This window comes from Amphibalanus amphitrite, unplaced genomic scaffold, assembly GCF_019059575.1.
Source record: "Amphibalanus amphitrite isolate SeventyFive unplaced genomic scaffold, NRLGWU_Aamphi_draft 000597F_arrow, whole genome shotgun sequence".
Taxonomy (NCBI): domain Eukaryota; kingdom Metazoa; phylum Arthropoda; class Thecostraca; order Balanomorpha; family Balanidae; genus Amphibalanus; species Amphibalanus amphitrite.
In genome coordinates this window covers 260371-282500 of record NW_024882091.1, presented here as the reverse complement: position 1 = coordinate 282500, position 22130 = coordinate 260371, and the positions used below count along the sequence as shown (strand labels likewise).

Below are 22130 nucleotides of genomic sequence, written 5' to 3'. Positions count from 1 at the left end.
GAGGTGGTTGAGGTGAAAAAGCTGATAAGCTAACATGAGACATGACTGAGACAAAGGTTTCGCTAAACATACAAATAAAGGGCCTGAATCCTGGGAACCGAAAGGTGGGCTATAGATTGTGAGATGGACTGGTTGGAAGTCAGACGGGAAAGTGGGGCGTGGGTGGTATTTTGCAGACTACACACGCGACTTGTAAAAGGTGGGTCACATGCCACGCTGTGGAAGGTCACGCTGATGCCTCGGGCGGGAGACGTATCTCCAAGACCACTGAGATTCGTGACACCGTGCGTGCGTGTGGTCGGAGGTGTCTCGTGCTGACCCAATTCTGGGTAGAAGCCCGCGGGATCGGAATCACCGCGAGCGCCGGAGACTGCCATGTTAATGCGACTTTGGCATGTCTGGTGTGCGGCCGTCTCTGAATTCACGGAACTATAAACCGGCAGCGATGCGGTGCAGTCACTCTGAGCTCTACCAAAACACTCGGCGCGCCGGTAAACGATGTGTCATTAGCAGCGGAACGCGGCGACTGTGAGATGTTCTCAGGCGGCTGGGAACTCTGCCCGCTCGCAGATGGATGGATTGCGAGCGAGCTTGGCTGGCCGGCCTTGACTAAATGGCGGCCATGTGGTCTTTGTTCTTTTGGTGGTGTGGTTAGGCAGTGGCTTTGTTTGAGGTAGAGGTCATTGTCATGCTGGGTCTATTTCATATAATTGTGGGCTGTTGTAGTTGTGTATTTTGCTTTTGTTAGTATTTTATTTGCTGTTTGCAAGTGATTTCCTTGCCAAATCTACCCTCATGTCAGATTTCGTTCTAAAAAAATCCCCTTGAATTGATATGTCAACCACATTGCAACCAAATTTACGCAAACAATGATACAATGGTTAGGTATCAACAATGGGTTGTCCAGCTCTACGTTTCACATCAAACGATTGTCTGCAGCCGCTAGGTAACGCTCCGTGTGTTTCAAGGCCGTGTAAAACTCCCTGCAAAATCGTGATACGGTCTACCCATGGTCTGTAATTGTGATTGCGCCGCCGTGCGCTGGCCTGTGATCAGATCTCCGCTATCGGGGTATTGTTTTTACCGGCCGAGGGCGGCTGATGTCATGGTTTTCCGTTAGAGCTGCTCTGCGGACCGCGCACCCGCGGTGGCAGTGGCACGTCCTGCCTCGCACAGCGGGGATGGCTCCTCATTTTAATACGATCGAAGGAGCTGGGATTGTTCTACCATACATACTGACGGTTGGCTAAAGGTGATAATGGATGGGCAGCGATCGTCTATTACAGCTACTGCTTCTCTTGCCCCCTTATTGTGAAGGTTGTCAGTCATCTACAGGGTGTCCCAGAATTACCCGGACATTGTTAATTAGCGTATAAAATAAGGCAAACATGATTGCGCTTTTTTCTTTTTATCGTCCTATATAGTCAACTAGGGTGGCTGTGAAATAGCACATGCAATAGATACGCTTGTTACAAGATCAGCCGGCAATGATTGAAAACGCCAGCCATTGCTGGTCTCAGTTGTTTTACGGCTCTCCCGAAACTGGGTGAAGGCCTGTTTTCTTTGACCTGTTGCCGGAGGATAATACGATCATACAAGATAAACTTAACATCAAAGTGTTCCCAGGTCATAAGGCATTATCACCCAAAACAAAAATTGCTGCCTACACCACTTTTGCCGCGTTTTTTACATCTGAAGTGGAGAAGCTCCATGCCTGAACATGGCGGGACATTTGGCTTCCAACAGATTTGGTTTCCAAAACAAACCCGTTCATGGCCATTTGGTTTACGGCATCCAGTTTTTTTTACTGGTAGAATATTACCGCAGTAGTACTCTGTGCTAACGGCTGTCGTTGGGCCATCATATCAAGCCGAATGAGTGCACGGTGGCTCAAAATGTCTCACAATTTGATTTTCGACGGGTGCCTGGCCATCTCTGCTGTTGGGGCGTTGTAGACATCTGACTTTCACACACGCCTTTTTCGGGCGGTTCAAATGACAGAATACCTTCGTTAGACCACAAAGTGTGCTTCAATACAATTTTTTGTTGTATATGTTATATTTTTGGGATGAATTGTAGTGATTTTCGCTGCTTTTCCCGTAGTTCTCGCATATTTTTCAGGCGAGGGACCCCAAATTCCAAAATTTTGCGAAGATTGTGGTGGAAAGTAAACTGATGTTCTTTAGATAATCCTGATCTATCGTTTAGCTAGTTTTTAGCTAGATCAGTGACGTCTGTTGTCCATGACAAGCAACCACCCGTTTGACAACTGGTGCATGGCCATTTTTGGCCGAGCCCAAGCTTGTCAATCAGGTTTATCTCTTGCTCTCTCTGGCTTCGTTAACTGATATAATTGCGCTTTGCTCAATCCTAACTGCCTGCAGATGAGCTGCTGAAGCTCTCCAGCAAAAACCATGCCGAAAGTCCATTTACAAAGTTTAAAACGGGAGTTGATTCACCATGGTTGCCTATTAGTGGCTTAAGCTGAAAACGGAAAAGGACTACCCTTACTTGACTCTGGATAATACTTGACTCGAGTCGTTACCGGTCACCAAAAGCACACAGTCCCCAAGCTCGATAGCTAAGGGATATCTTATAAAAGTATGATGCTTGTATATCATTAGAATCGAGCGCAATCGTACTTTTAGCCAGAAAATAAATGTCCGGGTAATTCTGGGACACCCTGTACAACTAAACGGTGTTCGGTAACAGTGTGGCCACCATCGACTGGCGTCTGCACCCCTGGTAGGACAGCCAGGATAGGAGACATTGCCAACGGACTCTGGTCTCATCTCCCCTCTTGTAGTCGCTGTCAATCTTTCTGCCTTGCCACTAACTATGTATACCTGTCATCTGACCGCGCCCGTGCCCGTCTGTTCCAGCCGGCCGACCGATAACCGGGACTCGGGCGTAGCTGACGTCGAGGACGGCTCAGACGGCTCGGCAAAGTCCGCCAGCAGCGGCGGCGTTGGACTGAAGCGGGCCGCCCTCTCCAACTCTCTACTCGACGTCAGCGAGGCGCGGCCGCAGAGGCGCGGCAGCGTAGGTTCGCTAGACTCGGGGATGTCTGTGAGCTTCCAGTCGAGCAGCACGGCGTCGGCGCAGACGGGGAGTCCTCCCACCCAGCCGGCCGGCCAGCGAGCGCAGCGAAGGCCACAGAGACGCCACTGAGCGCCCCGGGTAGGCGGCTGAGAGTCCGCGGGTCGGAGTAACTAGTTAATGCAGTGGTGTGTTGGTAGGGCAGGGCGACCGATAGCGCTCATGAAGGCGTGACGATGGGTTGTAAGAGCTACGTAGAACGGTTTTGAGCCAGGAGAGTCTGACCAAGGAGGGCCGCGGCGGATGTTCGGTCGCCGCTGATCGTGGGCTCCTGAGGGTGGTGTGGAGATCGATCAGGGTCATCGGTGGCTGTTGGCCACCCCAGCCTACAGTTCGCGCCGGTCGAGCGCTGTGCAATACCTTCGCGGGGTGCCGTGCGGACGAACCGCACCTGTTTGACTGTATTACAACTGAGACTGTATTTGACTTATGACGACCTCTTAGTTTCGTTAAACACTGCGAATCAAGGACTCCTCTATTTACCCCCCCCCCCCCCCCCCGCCCCCCCCCCCCCAAGTCAGGACGGTATGAGCCATGCGATTTCATGTTCGTTGGCTCAATTCATCCACTTCCCGTGGTCGGCGGCGACATCTGTTGAGCGTTTGATCACCCCAGAAGCCCGGATGGCGCCGAACCGTTCGCTGCGCTCCCAAGTGGTGCTGTATTCGCAGAGTCAACTAACACGTATCTAGTCTGGACCGTGGCGCTGCGATGGGGTGTTACTGACTGTAGCGACGTGCTGTAAATATCCGAGAACGGGACGCGCGGGGCAGACCAAGAGGCGCCCTCACAGACCGGTGATATGCAAACTGTATTGTATCAGCCCGAAACGTAAACGCATGTCTCGTATTTTGACGAATATATCACATGTCAAGGTTGACGTATGCGTGTTGATGTTTCGGGACGCCTACTGTGTTGGTTAATATTTAAATCGCGTGACGCGCTGACGAGTAACGTGCGTTACGCGTGACTGGTGATGCAAGTTCAGGTTTATTGTGAAGTCGTTTCGAGAAGCCGTGCTCGCGTCTTTGCGGAATGGTGAAAGCAAACATTGGCGCTGTAGTCACTATATTGCCTGTACTTATAGCATTGGTGACCACAAACAAGGTAAAGCATACGGACAGAGTTGTAAGCCATTTCTACCACCGCAATAGCTTGGCTTACGCAATAGCTTTACACAGCGTTAAGCCCCACAGCACAGTAGCAGTAACACAACTGACGCGCCGACTGCTCACTATAAGGCAATCAGCTCTGCAAAACGCACCAGGCATAGGTTTCAGGCACCACTGTGAACCTTCAGTGCGTACAGCTATGCGTTCACACTCGTACTGCGAAGGCTGACAAGCTGAATGAGATCCAATCATGAGATCGCGGCACAAAATTAGATCGGCACGTGAGGTCGCAGCACAACTTATAATGACGAACGCAGTCCCATGGATCCAGAAAGAGGATCCAGCAAAAGGACGAAACTTTCACCAAATCGAGTCGAGTATCTTGAGAGAAAACCGGGGCAAAGCCAAACGTGACGCACTGACTACCAACCAGCATCCAGCGAGGTGGCAACAGGCGGAGCCCTCTCAATTTCAGACACACCTACATATTCTCCAGCGACATAAAGGCTCTTGCAATCAATGCCGTGACCAGAGAGGACCATCAGCAGATAAACAAGCTCAAGCGAAACCGATGCACGTTCCCCCAGCAGGCAGCAGTCGGTGACTTATTTGACATCATATTGCGCCCCGTGCCTATTCCTCTCCCTAAGCAACCTTAGCCATAGGCAGAACGCTTCCAAAGACCTTGGCATAATCGGGTGAACGTCCGACAACATCATGGCATAATCAAAGCGATACTGAAGCATTGCTTTGGTTTCATATACACATGCTCAAAAATATGCATTGCAAATACTGAGGATCACGCCTAACAGCAGGAGACTAACAAACGAGCCAAAGCCACTGTCTGTCTGCGGGACGAATTGACAAGTTTTGGACGCTCTCGTGAGACGTAACAACTAACAGTCGTCGCTGGTCAGTCGGAGGCATTGTTACATCTCACGGTACCAAAACAGCACGTGACTTCCATCGGGGGGCTGCAGTCGGTCCACACCTGAAAAACACAAAATGATTTAAATACGGTAAAACGTTAGGAGCAGCCGATTGGGAACGCTCAGTGTCGTTCTCAGCTCAGTGGCGAGCTGAGGTGTGCCCACCGCCCACCAGTGTTTGGAGGTCCCCATCGTTTTAGTCCCCAACGTCTCATATGTATTTGTCCCATTTGGCCATTATACTATCTGCAAAATACTAATACAATGTTCTTCTTTCTTTAATACCTTTCCAGTCATTTCTAACCAAACCAACATCACGATAATACCTTCCGACCATCGAGTCGTCACATCTCGCGAGACCGGACTCCAGCGAGCTCCACCAGCTGTTCTCACCTACTCCGTGAACCTCCCGCTCTGTGGGCTTGTAGGCCGGCTCGGGAGCACTGTCCAGGGTGTAGAGCAGCCAGAAACGGTAGCCCTCCTTCCGCTCTCGGTATCCGTCGATGGTGTGGATGTAGTGGCCGTTGGGCCAGAGCTCAGAGGAGAATCTGCGAGCGAGGTGGGTTGGTCAGAGACGGGGGGGGGGAATTATATAGCGGACGAAGCTTTCTAGTTGGAGAGAGAGGGGGCTTCTAGAAGCCAAGATATTCCTGAAGCTACACTTCCACCCAGGTGGCACCAGGATTACTTGGTACCACTGCCCTCTTGCTTATAAATTGTGTCCTTCCATCCATCTGTAAAATGTCTTCCCAGTTACCTCAACGCCCTCGTGCGACATCATTCCGACTTCCCGTCCTCCCGTCAGCCCACTCACTGGAAGTGCTTGTTGAGCTGCGCGGCCAACTGCAGACACTCGAACACACTGGCGTTCTGCTGCACAGATACCAGCTGACGATAGATAAGGTCGGGCTCCGAGCCGATCCACAACCACAGGGTCACCTCGATCGGCGGCGGCGGCGGCGGCGGTAACTCGGAGTTCGCCCGCCCGCCGTCAGATGGCAGTGAGGCAGTTTCTGAGGGTGGTAGGCGGCAGTAAACAGGAGTGGTTAGTTCTATAGCCTCGGGTTGGTTGAACAGCGGAAACCTACCAGCTGGATTATTGATCGGCGAGACTGGCACTTCTGTGGATGCCTTATGGTCAGGCTATAAACACACTGATACAGTTTGAATAGGATAGAGCCTGGAGTGCCTACACAATACACATGCAATTAGAGAAATATTGACTGATATGAAGCCTCTGAAGACCTGGGATGAGCTACCGCTCTTCATGATGGTCACTTCTTATTTTAGAATCCATGGCCAATTGGCAATGTCTACACACTGTCCACACCACGCTGTACTATACTTCAAAATGAGACACCGAATATCGGTTCGAATTCTTGTTTCCGCCGCAGTGCCTCGCTCACCTCCGACCCTCTGTCCGCGATGGCAGGGCGTGTCTGTGACGTGCAGCAGTGACTTCCCACCCAGCACTCCGACAGCAGCCGCCGTCAGTCGTACGTCACCCAGTGAGCCGTCCTCGTCCCTCTGAGAGAGGATGGACCGCAGAGAGGCAGCAGAGTCCCAGCCGGCGGCGGTCACAGCAGTCAGCGCCTGTGACGGCGACGGGGGAGGTGTAAAATAAGTTATTATGGCATCCTTATCAGCCTGGTGGACAAGTGGGATCCTAGCCTCCGCCCTCCACTCTCCTTAGTTGCATGGACCTGGTAGGCCAATAGCGAAGCGTGCGGGGCCCTCGCTCCCTAAGAGTCAACTAATAAACCGGTAAGGCTGTGACTGATCATTCCCTTCAACTTCCCTCCCAGTTTAACTGTTGGACCAGAAAAATGGTATGTAGGTAAGCCCCCTTCCTTCCCTCCTGAGTCGCCTAATAGGCCAGTAGGGTGGTACCCATGTCCCCTCGAGGCTCTTAGTCACCTGATGGGCCAGCAGTGTAGTCTGCAGGTCTCCGAAGCCGCCGTCCGCCCGCTGTCTCCCCGCCAGTCGCCGGGTCGTTTCCGCTAAGTGGTGTTCCGTGCGCCGGCCTCCTCTCGCCTCCATACAGCGAAGGGTTAGCACGGCCAGAGCCAGCGTCTCTGTGAATGGAGAGGTCTCAGAGGACCACCAGACTGGGCTGGAGGTCAGGACTGATTCTGGATGGATGTGTCGTCATCCGTGCTACATAGCGAAACGCTTCCTTCTGGAGGTCGGGCTTTATTAAAAATTTGAATCACAAGACGCTGACTGAGTGGGGATTAGTACTTGTAAAGGGCTCTAAGCCTGGACTGCACATCAACGTACATAAATTGGCTAAGTCTGTGTGTTGTTATGTTGTGTATTTTCACCCACCAAGACTGCATACCACTCATCGCTACTTCCCTAACAGTCACTCCGCTCCGAATCGTCCCCCTGACCTCTGGTTAGCACACATGACCTCTGACCTGTGCTGACGTTGGCGGCTCGCTCGCCCTCGACCGCTGTTAGCAGTCGGAGGTAGTTCCTGCGTCGGTGTGGCGCCCCGGCTAAGCAGGCGGCCAGCTCCACAGAGGGCAGGGCTGAGTCGTCGGCGGCCACACGGTGACGCATCATGGCTGACGACAGATGGAGAGAGGGAGGAAGTCATGACAGAAATGACCCAGATGATCCTCTGGATAGTGTTATTTAGTCATCGCTGTGATGTAAGTAACAGTGCCCATGGATATCACGAAATAGTTAGTAGCCTCCGCTTTTCCTGCGGCCAGTGTTACAGCTATTTTTCTGTGGACCTCGAACAGTTGGTTCTTTTTGTCAACTCCTCAGATGCTGCCCTCTACGTACATACAAACTACGCAGCGCTCTCCTGCGTTTAGCTGCCTACCAAAACGCCATAACTCACCACTCCAATCATTTTCGCCCCTGTCATATCTCGTCTCAGTTCTGAACCTCGCCCTAAACCTTTCCCACACTCTACCCCACTCACTCTATTTTTCTCCGATTCTCTACCCTGATTCAACTGCCGACCTCCATCTCTGCGAAAACCATTTCACCCCCATTCTTTCCCTGGTCGAGCCAAGCCGGGCCTGGCTGGGCCGAGTCAACCATCCTCTCGACCGTATTTCTCCCATTCAGTCCATGGTCGCTGGCTACGGGAGCGGGCTGTGGCCCATAACTCGTGGGTTGACGAGGCGTCGTCCTTGGCAGAAAGGAGGTCGGACGGAAAGAGGGGGACTGGGAGAGGGGGTGGACGAGAAATGACGGGCGCACACTGCGCAGTAGCCCAGGAGTGAGGGGATGAGTTGATAAAGGACCTCAGCCAAGAGTTGCATGATAAGTTGTCAGTGATCGTCTTAACGCTAACTAATGATCTTGTATGTGATCGGTGTGGGAGTCCCGTTGCAGAAAAAGACGCAGACAATAGGTAGTAACTGAACAAACGGCACAAAATTCAAAGGAAGAGCCGATATATGAAGAAGGTCATTAAAATATTGTTTGTGTAAATTTTCGTGTCCATTCAGTCGTTGAATTTTGGGAACCAGTGTAGTTTATTTATGACTGTTTAACGGGCTATAGCTTTGTAGTAATAAAATTTAGTCGTGCCTAGCATGCTAAACACGATCGTAAACACCAGCCCGATGGCATCATTACCTAACCGAATAATAGGATAACTTTGGAACAGAGCCTTTTAGATCGAGTCGCAACAATCGTATTTCGTCGAAACATAGAGTCAATTTAAACAAGTTATGTCAATAAAACGAAGTTTCTCTGCCTCTATCACCTGTGCTGTCACGGTATAGTTTTGTTTAACCCGCGCCCTGCTGGGGGTCCTGGATTTCCACGCCCTGCTGGGGGGGGGGTGTTTGAACACCCCCCCTTGTAACTCGGCTCCTGGGCCACGTAGCGATACGCGGAAGGCGGCGTTCGAAAGAGCGTAAAAAATAATGACGAAATCACTTCGGTCAACTTTTTGGTCAGGTCAAAGGTCAGGTCACCAGAGGTCATTGAAGGCAAAATTTCGCCGATTTTCAGGTCGAATGTCGAAAATTTCCATGAAGCCAACGCATAACTCGGGAACCAATAGAGCTACAGCGCCGCGGAAAAGCGCATTCGATAGCCCTATTAACGCCCTTTCTGAGTAATTCTCTGAGATTTGACCTAACGTCAACGGTTTTGCCTGCAGGGGGCAAAAACTGCAAAAATAACCGATTTTTTCGAAAACAGTTTTTCTGCAATAACTTTTGACCCAAGCCTTGTACGAGCTTACTTTTGCCGGCATCGTGTTCCTCTCGTCAAGACGCATCGAATGAACTATAACTTGACCTTGAAAGGTCAACTTGAAAATTCGACCTCAGGTCAAGGTCATGACCTGACCGGAAAGGGTCATGTTGCATATCAGTCGATCGGTATCGTCGAGCTGAACACATCTAAGGCGTTTTCATCGCTCTAGCATGCCTCTATCAAAAGTTATTGTAGCAAGAACGGTCGCGTTACTTTACATTGAATCGTATTTCGACGTAATTCGCGGAGTAAATCAACTTAAAGTTCATTTAGCCATTTATGTAGTGAATCACCGTATTATCATCACAGCAATCTCACCCCCATCCCCCACTTCAACCCTCATTCACAGCCACCCATTGACCTAAATACATTTCCCATACAAATCCCGCGCAGTATCCCAGCGGGCTCCTTCACCGGACAGTAACAGACGTAAACTGTAACATTCTCCCCCCGGTGAAATGACAATTTCACTCAATCCGTTCCGATAGGACACAGTGGCATGTGCTGACCGGCATCCTTGTAGGAGTCTCCTCAATCCTGAGGCCTAGCCGCACTCCAAACGATGCAGCCTCTGTACAGGCCGCGTTGATGTAGTGCCGTCTGCCCTTCGCAGGGTCGCGACTCGTGTCAGTCCATCTCTGCCTGGATGAAGCTCAACTATCCTTCCCATTGGCCAGAGTGATCGGGACTGATACGGATTTTCTCTGATGATTACCAGATCTCCGATAGCTGGATTGCTTCTTTCTTCTCGGGGAGGAATCCGCAGCTCTCGCAAATATTCTGTGTGCCACCTTTTCCATAAATGAGCGAGAACCTCACGACAATGTATCCAGCGCTTCCTGAGCACTCGGCTCTGGCTCTCAGGCTCAATCAAACCCGGGACATCGGGCTCGTCCAGTGCAGGGACTTGTAGAAAGTCCCTTGGAGACAGTGACCGAAGGTCATCAATGTCCTCACTCAACGCCGATAGCGGTCTTGCATTTATTGCACCTTCTATGCGGCACAGCAGAGTTTGCAGATCTTCAAATGAGAGCATACTCTTATGAAGCGTTCTGCGCAGAGCCTCTTTCGTTGTGCGCACGAGTCGCTCATAAAAACCTCCCCACCATGGAGCTCGGGGTGCGTTGAATTTCCAGGTTACTCCGGAATGAGCGAGGTGTGCTGCTGCGCCCTTGAAGTTTGTTGCGTTGTCACTTGTCACCGTTTTCGGCATTCCTCTTCGTGCGGCGAATCGATCGAAAGCTTGTAAGAAGTCCCTTGTAGAGAGGCCTTTAACCAGCTCTATGTGAACGGCTCTCACTACCGCACACGTAAAAATGACAAAGTATGTCTTGACGATGTTGCCGCCGTCTTTGGCGAAGATAGGTCCTCCGAGGTCCACTCCGAGCTGTGAGAAGGGGGTTCCGCTAGACGCTCTCTCTCTTGGAAGGGGAGCTGTTTCTTGCGTGAACGGCTCTGCATGGAAAATACGGCACCTTGGGCATGCTCGTATAACCTTGCGAATCGTTTGTCGGCCTTTTGGTATCCAAAACCTGTCACGGATGGAGTACATCGTTTGCTGCACTCCCGCATGACATAGTTCCACGTGTCGCTCTTGGATCAGCAGCCGAACGTAATGATCATCATTCGGCAGCAGGATCGGATGTTTTTCGTCTTCGTTCAACTTCGATTCTTGTAGTCGTCCCCTCGCCCGGAGGATTCCGTTCTCCAGATATGGGTTTAGCTCGTAGATGTGTGATGTCCGAGGTACGGCCTGATCTGCTATCAATACTTCCCGTTCTGGTCCGTATGCTGTTTTCTGTGTTTCCAGTATCCACAGTTCTTCTGCTCGGTTGAGCTCTTCTGCAGTCAGATCGCCCGTTGTCGACGGCTCCGTCTTCCGGGTATTGGCCAGGAATCGCAGCATCCAAGCTGTCACCCGGTGCAGCCGTTTACGCGAACTGTAGTTCTCTGCAGACATAAGTGATCCGACACCTGGTTCCTGGCTCGCGGAGGAACACATGGTGATCACGGGCCCACTTTTCCGCTCCTCCGCTCTGCACTCGCTGGGTTCGTAGGCACGCTGAGGAGGCCATTCTTCCCTTTCTTCTCGGAGCCAGCTGGGTCCCTCTTGCCAGAAAGGCTCGCCAAGCTTGTCTGCGGATGCTCCTCTGGACGGCAGATCGGCTGGGTTACACTCGCCTGGGCAATGCCTCCACTTTGCTGGTGGAAACATTTGCTGGACCTCAGTTACCCGGTTGCTGACAAACGCCCCCCAGCGGCCAGGATCACTTCGGATCCAGGCCAGCGCCACAGCAGAATCAGTCCATAGAAGGACGTCCTGAGGTTTGGAGGGCAGTGATTCAATCACGTAAGCCGTTAGTCTCGATCCAAGAACGGCGGCCATGAGCTCCAGGCGTGGGATAGCCATGGGCTTACTTGGCGAAAGCCGACTTTTGCTCATGATCAAGCGCGTTTCAGGGCTGGTCTTACCGCATGTCCGGAGATATACTGCTGCAGCATAAGCAGTCTTGCTAGCGTCGCAGAACGTGTGGATGGTGAACTTTTCCACGTTGTTCGAAACGTACGGTCTGGGAATGCGAAGTGCCTCGAGAGACCGAAGACCATTCAGCCACTCGAGCCAACTCCGCCTTGACGAGAGCGGCAGATCTTCATCCCAGGCTGTACCGAGGGTCCACAGCTCCTTCAGCAGCATCTTGCAACGCATGGTGAACGCTGAAATAAGACCCAGAGGGTCGTAGACACGAGCTGATAATCTCAACACGTTCCGTTTTGTAGGCCGTAGCTGCATCCCCAAATCATATAGATCCTTGCTCTGAAAGATGAGCTGATCCTCGTGCGGTACCCATCTCACTCCCAACACTTTTGTCGGCTCTCCGTCACTGGTCGTTAGAAGGATACCTGGCTCACTTGCTCGTTTTGCCGTGTCCGAGCTTCCTGCCACATCGATGCTTCGGTTTGACCTCCATTTTGTTAGGTTCATCTTTGCCGTCGAAAATACTTCCTTTGCTTCTTGGGCGAAGACCTTTGCTTCTGATTCGGTTGCCATGCTGGTCAGCAGGTCATCGCAGTAGACGTCACGTTTTAGTCGATCAGCCGTGTCCCTCAGTTCATCGGGCTGTCCTTCAAGATGTCGTCTTATGACAGCCTGTAGGAGGAATGGAGATGATGCTACACCGAACACCACCCGCGTCATCCTATAGGTGGTCACTTCCCCGTCCGGCGTTCGCCAGAGAAATCTGGTGAGATCACGATCTTGATGATGGAGTGCCAGCTGAAGGAACGCCTTCTCAATATCTGCTGACACCGCCACCATGTTCAGTCTGAAGCGAAGGAGGATGCCGGTGAGGTCTGCTATCATGTTGGGTCCCGGCAAAAGCATGTCGTTTAAAGACCTAGGACTTCCTGCTGATGCATCGAAAACGATGCGGATCTTGTCACCTTTGTATACAGCATGGTGCGAGAGATAGTGCACCGGTCCGTCGGGAACCACCGGGGCGGGTTCAGCCAAACCCATCTCTATGTACTGTCGAATGGCTTGATCATACTCCTGCCGCCTGCCAGAGCGGTCGAGAGATGTCTCACATCGTTCCAGTCGTCGGTGTGCGACGTCTTTGTTTGTAGGGAGCTCATCGAAATCCGTTTTAGCGGGCCAGCGAACTTGGTATCGTCCATCTGCGTCCCGTGTGCATGTTCGTTCGAAATGTTCGACGGCCTTGTTTTTGTCGGCTTGCGTCTCACTCACTTTCGATGGGAATGTCGGTGGTTCTATGCCGATGGTTTCCAGCGCCCACAACTGCTCGATGTCCTCTCGGAGAGTTCCAGTGTGAAGAAACAAGACCTGCCCATTCGCAGCTGTTCCATCGGCAGCAGCACGTCCTCCTAGAACCCATCCAAATATGGTTTCCCACGCCATCGGGCCACGCTCTCCGGTCTTCACCTGCCCATTCACGACATCTTGATAGTGATCCATACCGATCAGTATGTCGATATCTCCTGATTGCCACCTAGACGGACAGTCAGCTAGGGTCAGGTGCTTCAGATGTGGATAGTCGTTCAAGTCCACTGACTTGACGTTGACGGGGCCACATATTTGCTCAGTTTCCGCCGCTGTCAGAGTCACAGACTTGGTCGGGTCACTGCAGTTCATCAGTTTGATGGAAACAGAGTTCATCGTTTTGTGGGTTATGCGATCACCACCGAATGTTGAGATCGTTCTGCGCTGGGTTCCAAGCCGCTGACATTTCAAATCCCGAGAGAGAGATGTTGATATAAATGACTGGTTTGAACCAGTATCAAGGATAATTCTTACGTTCCTTTTGCCAGCGGGTCCGACTGCCACCGCTCTAGCTGTTTGGAAAAGAACTTGTTCCTTCTCTTCAACCTGGGACTGAGCAGTCACGATGGGTGCAGCTTCCTCTTCGGTGCACAGCAGGCGGTGATGTCGCTTTCCGCACCTTTCGCAGCATTTCACGTTGTTACATGTTCGTGCAATGTGATGAGGACCTAAGCAGATGAAGCAAGCTCCGACAGCGAGAAGCCGACGGCGCCGCTCGTCCACCGAGAGTGCTTCTGCCTTTCTGCATTGTGCCGTCTCATGCCCGAGCGTGCAGAACGCGCATTTTTGCGCTCTTGCCGATACCTGAAGGGCCGCTGCAGAAGGCAGCATGGTCGTCGTTGGCTGTGTCGAAGTTTTCCAGCTGCGCTTCTGGATAGCCTCCTTTTCCGTTGCGCGCAGTCCGTGCAGGGTTTGTCCACTGGCCGTTAGATATTGTTCGGCAGCGCTGGATATTTCTTCTAGTGTTTTATGGCCGTTTCGTTTCAAGAACAGCTCGAGTTCCTTTGGGCAGCTCGATAGAAACTGTTCAATTAGGGTCAACTGTTTGAGACCATCGAAAGATGTCGGAAACTCACTCAGGGACATCCATTTATCCAAGTATGTCGACAAACGTGTTATGTACTGCTCCGGTGTCTCGTCTTCTTCCGGAGGCGATTCCCGCAGACGTCTGCGAAAACCGTCAGCAGTAAGACCATACCGCTTTAGCAGTGCTTCCTTGAGGATCTCATAGTCATCAGCCTCGTCTGCACTCAAACGATGATAGACTTCCAGAGCCTTTCCAGTGAGCAGAGCGCTCAATGATACCGCCCAATCCTCTCTGTTCCAGTTGTTAGACTGGGCGATTCTTTCAAATCTTGTCAGGTATATGTCCATGTCACCATTTTCTTCAAATGGAGGGAGCTTTGGAAGCTTCTTACTCGTTCTTGTACCATTGCTGGCCATCGAACCATCCAAAAGTCGCAGCTTTTCTATTTCAAACTGTCTTTCCTTCTCTCTTTCCTCACGCTCTAGTTCCTTTTCTTCACGCTCCCTTTCCCTTGTTAGCTTTCTTTCTTCCCGCTCCTGATCCTTCTCATATTGCTTCGATGCGAATTCTAGAGCTTCCAGTCCGGATAAGCCTTGTCTTGTCGCTAATTCTACGTATTTATCCATTTCGGTTTGCCCAGTGTCCTGTCACGGTCACCAAATATGTAGCAAGAACGGTCGCGTTACTTTACATTGAATCGTATTTCGACGTAATTCGCGGAGTAAATCAACTTAAAGTTCATTTAGCCATTTATGTAGTGAATCACCGTATTATCATCACAGCAATCTCACCCCCATCCCCCACTTCAACCCTCATTCACAGCCACCCATTGACCTAAATACATTTCCCATACAAATCCCGCGCAGTATCCCAGCGGGCTCCTTCACCGGACAGTAACAGACGTAAACTGTAACAGTTATTTGCGAAAAACTGTTAGATACCATTCGTGACCTAAGATGACCTCAGGGCATAAACAAGGGTCACGGACACCATTTTCAAGTTCAGTGTGTCTAAACCACTTGTAACTCGGTGTTTGGGAGTGTTTATAATGTCTTTTATCCAAAAGAGTCGCATTTCAATTTTCTCCCATTGACTTATAATGGGGAGGTCGCAAAATTGACCTGACCTTAGGTCATCGATATCAGAATTCTGAGATATACATTTTGTACATGCTATTGCTCTTAGCAATCGCTGAAAGTTTCAAAGCGATCGGTCACTCGGTGTAGCTATGACAGACATTGAAACTTTTTATGAGGTGAGGTCACTTCAAGTGACCTGGTGACCTGACCTTGAATGACCTTGGTCTGAAATTTTCACAACATGTGTAGAATTGATGTATGATAAGGTGTACCAAAAACGGCGGCGCTCCGCGCCCCCGTTTTTGAGATATTCGCGAAAAACCACAAGGGGGGGTGTTCAAACACCCCCCCCCCCCAGCAGGGCGCGGGTTAATGTCCCCCAACTTCCTAACTATAGAGAATGTTCGTCTGATGGCACGGCATCACGACGCTTCATTTTGTAAATTATTTGGTGACCTTGCGACTTTCGGTGACCTGTTGACCTGTGATGACGCGGTAAGCTTTAGTGACCCGAGGGCTAAAATATCTGGCCAACTTTGGTGATCTGTGATCTGATGGTATGATCACCGGTGGCGATCTGTGATGACCTGGTGACCTTTGGTGACCTCTGATCGGCAATGACACGATCATTGATCACCTGTGGTGACCTGTGCTGACCTGTAGTAACTCAATGACCTGGTGACCTCTAGTGACCCGTTGACCCACCTGTCAGGTCCTTTCCCTGAAATCGGGTGACGTCCACACAGGAGCTGACCAGCGCTGTGACGTACTCGGCCAGCCGCACCGGAGTTACCGGACTCTGGTGCTGTCTGTCAAACACACGGACACACGACATACGCATATAAATACACATTTAAATAATGAAAATAGTAAATTGTGTCGTAGATCAGCGTTGAAAATTAAAATAAACCTTTTGACAAATGAAAAGCAGCTCTGAGCGCAAATCATATTTCATCTCGTGGTAAACCGCTCACTTACCTCCAGATGGCGGCCAGCAGCTCGATCTGCAGCTGTTTCTCGGCCAGCTGATGCTCGGTCCGACTCAGACCACTGGTCCGGCCCAGACCACTGCCGTCAGCCAGGTTCAGTGCGATGACCGCGGCGGCCGTGCCGTCTCCCCAGCCGCCGTCTGACCGCCGCTCCCCCAACAGCCACGAGAGAGCGGCAGCGCCGGCCGACTGGGGGTCACTGCCGTCTGCCGGGAGAGAGCGACGGAGGAAACACGGGGCAGAGTGACGGAGTGACAGAGATGATAAAAATCCAAATCGGCACAACTTAGCGTTACAACTAGAGGTGGCAAAATGTGGACCCGAGGACCCGGTCCAAAGAACCAGTCTGGACCCATATGGGTCCATACCGGTTCCTGGAAATTTTCTGACGGGTCCAACCGGGTCCTACCATAAACTATACATCTTGCACACTACACATAATTGCAAAATATGAAGTGAACTAAGTGAATGTTTCCTTGCACACAGTAGCTCATGAGTATTCCCAATTGGAAATAGGTTTTTTTACATGATGCAACCAGACTTGTGACAGCTCAAGAAAAAAGTGAGCTCGCTCAGCTCAACTCCGTCTTATCCGCTCCCGCTCAGCTCCCGCTCAGTTTAACGCGGCTCAGCTCAGCTCACGTTCCGCTCAAACCGGCTGCGCTCCGCTCACGCTCAGCTCAGCTCAGTTTCCGCTCAGCTCAGCTCAGCTCAGTTTCCGCTCAGCTCAGCTCAGCTCAGTTTCCGCTCAGCTCAGTTCAGTTTCCGCTCAGCTCAGCTCAGTTTCCGCTCAGCTCAGCTCAGCTCAGCTCAGTTTCCGCTCAGCTCAGCTCAGCTCAACTCAGTTCCCGTTCAGCTCAGCTCAGTTTCCGCTCAATTCAGCTCAGCTCAGTTTCCGCTCAGTTCAATTCACGCTCAGATCGTTCAGTCGTTCTTTTTAAATCGGACATGCTTAACCCGGCAGGCGGTGGGCCTCCCGGCCACCTTCCGCGCGGTGGGGGGGGGGGGCATTTTTTGCCCCCCCCCGATCTCCGAAACTACTGGACAGGTCCGGAAAATTCAAACGGCGTTCGATAGCCCTGTCAAATTTGTTATTGGAAACCAAATTTCATTGACCTCAGGGTCACCGGTGACGTCACAGGTCAGGTCAAAGATAAAATGTTTCACCGTTCACGGGGCTTCTAGGGAAAGCGCTATAACACCGAGTAAAACGCATTTTGTCGAAAATCAGCGATAGCGCCGATAGGGCGTCAGTTGTCTAGTACCTATGTTGCTATAAGAGGTCACTGGTCATACCAGGTCAGGTCACATGTCAGGTCACCAGAGGTCACCAAGGGTCACCACATGAACCCAACTTTACTAAGGTTGTGCGATGCATGTTTTCTGGCCAGTTTTTCATTTCCAACTCAATGGTGTTGGTTATAAGACCATCAGGTACGGTTTAGGTCACTTTCTGGTGGAGGTCAGGTCAAGGTCAGGTAAAAAAGGTCAAATTTTAAAGCTGATATTTCTGCATAAAATGGGCATTGATTCGATGAAGCTTGTCACGGGAAGTCTAATGGTGGTCTTTGTTTTGCGCTACGAGGTCTAGAATTGCTAAAAATTGAGTTTGAAAATTTGACGTCATCAATTTTGAACAGTTTTTTCGCTATAACTTGGCCAAAAAAAAAAGAGGTATCGATCTCAAATTTGGTATGTAGATAGAAGGCCGTAGAGATTATCACATATCTTCCGGTTTTTTCGAAATTCAAAAAACTTTTTGGATTTTTCGGCTATTTTATTCAAAAGATCTATTTTTTATTTTAGGGGTCAAAATCCAAAAATTTCAAAAATCCGAGATTGCAGTTTTGTAGCCCTTCAAATTCTACACCTTATATGTCTAAATATTTTTCTGCATCTCTAAAGCTGTAGGCCTGACAGCTCTTCTCGCGAAACCTTTTTTGAGGTCGAAAATGACAGAAATGACGTCACTCTGACGTCATTAGCGTCCAACCTATCATAGCCTTTGGAAATTTTTTTAGTCAAAATGTGCAATAGCTGTACACGGAAGGGTACCGAAAGTTTGGTGACGATCGGTGCAGCGGTTCTCGAGATACATCGAAAAAACTAAGGGGGGGCAAAAAAATGCCCCCCCCCCACCGCCTGGAAGGTTAAAAACAGAGTAACTCTTGGCACATAAGTAAGTTTCCTCTAACAAGGAGCGAGGCAACTTACACAATGGGCAAAAGAGATAAGCTCAGTAAGACCTTGAGACTTTGCGAGTCGTGCGTCTGCTTGGACTCAGACTACATGAAATGGACTGTTCTTGGCAGTGTTATCACATGCTTTCACAGTATGCACCCGCGACAATCACCGCAGTGCACGCAGGACCTCTTATACGGCCTTGCTCAGGACTGGCACATGACGAGCATCAATGGAAACATGTTCTGTTCATGGCTTAATATCACAGAAAATTCACCCGCAGAGGAGCCCGTCTCATCCGCTGGCTCCAGTGCGCACCCGCGAAAATCATCACAGTGGACTCACGACTGGCACTTGAGTCTTGACGAACATCAATGGAAACACATTCTGTTTATGGGTAACTATCACATAAAATTCACGCGCAGAGGAGCCCGTCTTCTCAGGTGGCTCCAGGGCGCACTCGCGAAAATCATCGCAGTGGACTCACGACTGGCATGGCACTTGACGAACATCAATGGAAACATGTGCTGTTCTTGGCTAAATATCACATAAAATTCACCCGCAGAGGAGCCCGTCTTATCAGCTGGCTCCAGTGAGCACAGCTGAGCACAGCTGAGCTGAGCTCGCTCAGCTCAGCTCAGCTCAGCTCAATCAGCTCAGCTCAGCTCAGCTCAATCAGCTCAGCTCAATCAGCTCAGCTCAGCTCAGCTCAATCAGCTCAGCTCAATCAGCTCAGCTCAGCTCAATCAGCTCAGCTCAATCAGCTCAGCTCGCTCAGCTCAATCAGCTCAGCTCAGCTCGCTCAGCTCGGCTCAGCTCAATCAGCTCAGCTCAGCTCAGCTCAGGTCAGCTCAAGCTCATTCAGCTCAGCTCAGCTCAAGCTCATTCAGCTCAGCTCAGACAGCAGCTCAGCTCAGTGCATTACTGAGCCGGCTCAGCTCACAGCTGAACAATTTGGCAAAATGTTGAGCCGGCTCATGAGCTGAGCTGATTTTTGAGCCGGCTCAACTGAGCTGATCACAAGTCTGGATGCAACTAATGATACCTACAAGTAGTTTGTATTAATTGACTTTTGGGGAACGGGTCCAACTGGTTCCGATTCCAACTAAGACCGGGTCCGACTGGTTCCAGAAATATCCAGCCGGGTCTGGTTCGAGTCTGGTTCCCAAAATTTTCATCTTTTGCCACCTCTAGTTACAACGTTACAACTTACGGTATGGAACCCGCCACCCGGTTACTTTGTGTTGAAATTCCTTCCCCCTAGATGGCACCAGCATCGCACGCCTGCGTAGGTATGCTGTTCCGCAGGACATGGCACGTTCCCACTCCCGACGCTAGATGGCAGGGGCGTCGGACGCCTGGAGTTATACTGTGCCGCACGGCTTGAAGCTATGTCGCGGCGAGGGAGGAGTGGGAAAACGATTCGATAGCTATTTGCACTGTAAGAACGAATTATTTTCAGTGGTTGTATGCAAGCAAATGAGCGTATCCATTGGACAGGGCGACGTATTGGGAAAATGTATTCGGGCAAAACGTGTAACCTCTATCAGTTCACCGTAAGTTGATGAAGTCTCAGTATAGAATTGCCGCATAACTGCGCCCGTGGCGAACCCAGCTCTCATTCGTGGCCCTCGCCTTTGTTCAGACCTTGCACACGCTGTCCTGGCACCACTATGGACTCAATGGGAAATGAACCAGTGTTTCTAAGCCATCAACTGAGTGTATGGAACTCGTTTACACCTGGCAGAGGCCATCCAAAGCGGGCGTGTTGGTTTGTCAGTCCGCTTTTGGTGGGCGGGTGCCAGCAGCTCGCGTGCCCCGCCAGCTGAGCGGTCACATGACGCGCTAGCACTTAGCTGGAGCGGAGTCGAAACTTGAAATCAATAGAGCACTGCACTGCTGCGAGCAGCGGCAGCGGGGAGCCCGGGGCTGGCCCACAAACAAGGCAGCCGACTGCAACACAGCAACGGAGACCGGCCGCAATGATATGATTGGACTCCCAGCAGTGATGTGTGCCTTTTCACTTTTATATCGAAGCATATTTGTTTACGAGTATGTGGGTACATTTACTATAAAATACACATCACATAGACATTGCACAGTATCGCTGGCGTTTTATTAGACAATGGACAAACGGACAATGTTAGACGGTCTTTCAGTTTAAATCATGCAGGTTACGTACATAAATACCTATAAGCACTCAATAAAATCAAAAGGGTTATTGAATTGCAGCTTTGATAAAAATCTGACATCCGAGGTCACCGGATAAGTGATCGCCTCTAACTACCGGCATATACCTAGGCACTTACCGGCAGCGTATGAAGGCGCGAAGCATATAAGGAAAATGCTGATAAAATACCTCATCTTCTCTTTATCTGAAAAGAAAGAAATAAAAAGTTATCCCATAGATACTACAAATGCATTCAAAAGCTTTTTCAGCTTTAAATGCCTGTGTCAAAGCAGCTGTATCAAGCCAAAAGGACTGAGGCGGATAAATAAAAACAGAGTTCAAAATATCTTGTACAGTCCACAGCATAAGTAATGCGTGGTTTCAGTCCTGGGTAGGTATGTCCTGCTTCTGAAGCATAGGAATGATTCGCCAGACCACGATGAAACTTTGAATGTAGCTAGCCTGTATCGTTACCCTTGCAGCTGCAACTTTATCTATTGACGCCTTCTTTTCGATCACTCCGCTAAAATCGCCAGTCAAAGCCATCCGTTGAGATTGGTAAAACCGCACATTACTTTAGCGGTGGGCTGTACCTACACACATACACTAACATCAAATATCACAGCATCAATCGACCAAAGCCCCAAACCCACAGATAATATACGAAGCGGCTCGTCTCTGACTGACCTTGAGTGACCGACCGATGTAAGTTGCGCCGACCTCCGACTGCAGAGAACCGGAAGGGGTCGCTGCCGGCCGCGTAGGAGAGGTACAGCGAACAGACGATGACGACCCTCACTGTCCACCGGTAGGCCTGTCTTCGTCTCACTCCGGTGTTGACTCGGTGTGTGCCCTTCTTGACCTTGGCTGGCGTCCGCTCGGGACACTCAAATATTGCCTATAAGCCTCTGTTTAAGGATAGCATCACTACCGTCTCACCTCTGGAGTCCTTGCTGGCCCAGCAGTGCCTTGCTGAATGCTGACTGCCCCAAATCACCTCACTTGCAGGGATTTGGCGTTCCCTACATGCAGAGTGGCGAGTGCAGACTGTACACGGTGCCAACCTTGCTACAGTAGCAGCCTTTGAGCACAACTGTACAGTATACACTGTTCTTGAGACGGTGACAATAGAGGTGATCGTTACATGAACTATAGACGTGCACAGTGCAAACAGTCGCAAGGCACTACACCCGCCAGCTCCACCAGTCGCGCCGACTGACCCCGCTCTGCCCGCCTCGGCCAGCCGACTGACCCCCCCCCCTCCCCCCGGCGACCCGACCCGGCGGCGCCGACTTCACGGTCGACATCGGTCGATCGGCCCCCCTCGGCGGCGGCGGAGTCGACGGGAGGAGTCGGGAACGGTCCGCCCGGCCCCCGGGACGGTGGGTTGGACAACAGCTTCATAATGCTTCTGATGGGTGAAGAAGAATAGTGTCATGAAGAACCTGACACTATTCGTTCTCTCCTCTTCAC

At 50.8% G+C, this 22130-nt stretch overlaps 2 protein-coding genes across 5 annotated transcripts in view; one reads left to right on the top strand and one right to left on the bottom strand.

Annotated features, from left to right (window-relative positions):
• LOC122394541 (IQ motif and SEC7 domain-containing protein 1-like) overlaps positions 1 to 3979 on the top strand; it is a 125198-nt gene extending 121219 nt beyond the window's left edge. For all 4 annotated transcript variants that reach the window (XM_043391495.1, XM_043391497.1, XM_043391498.1 and 1 more), the window contains one exon: positions 2883 to 3979. In XM_043391495.1, coding sequence (XP_043247430.1) covers positions 2883 to 3171 — 289 coding nt within the window. In that variant the 3' untranslated portion in view covers positions 3172 to 3979. The remainder of the gene's footprint in view (positions 1 to 2882) is intronic.
• Positions 3980 to 4150: 171 nt separating this feature from the next.
• Positions 4151 to 20857, bottom strand: LOC122394550 (uncharacterized protein CG3556-like). Its single transcript, XM_043391507.1, has 9 exons — positions 20797 to 20857; positions 16296 to 16512; positions 16023 to 16126; positions 7561 to 7710; positions 7058 to 7215; positions 6547 to 6733; positions 5955 to 6153; positions 5534 to 5688; positions 4151 to 5202 (listed from the first exon to the last, which is right to left on the bottom strand). The coding sequence occupies exons 1-9, from the start codon at positions 20849 to 20851 to the stop codon at positions 5141 to 5143; spliced, it is 1287 nt and encodes a 428-aa protein (XP_043247442.1). The 5' UTR covers positions 20852 to 20857; the 3' UTR covers positions 4151 to 5140.
• Between the last annotated feature and the right edge of the window lie 1273 nt (positions 20858 to 22130).

Bases quoted from the DNA above. Each gene is read 5' to 3' on its own strand.
- LOC122394550 (XM_043391507.1), bottom strand. From the start codon at position 20,851: ATGAGGTATTTTATCAGCATTTTCCTTATATGCTTCGCGCCTTCATAC. The intron at 7,711-16,022 runs GTGGGTCAACGG...ATCTGTCGTCAG, and splicing joins TCAGGGAAAGGACCTGACAG to CCATGATGCGTCACCGTGTG. The intron at 5,689-5,954 runs GTGAGTGGGCTG...CCTCGCTCGCAG, and splicing joins CAGCTCAACAAGCACTTCCA to ATTCTCCTCTGAGCTCTGGC.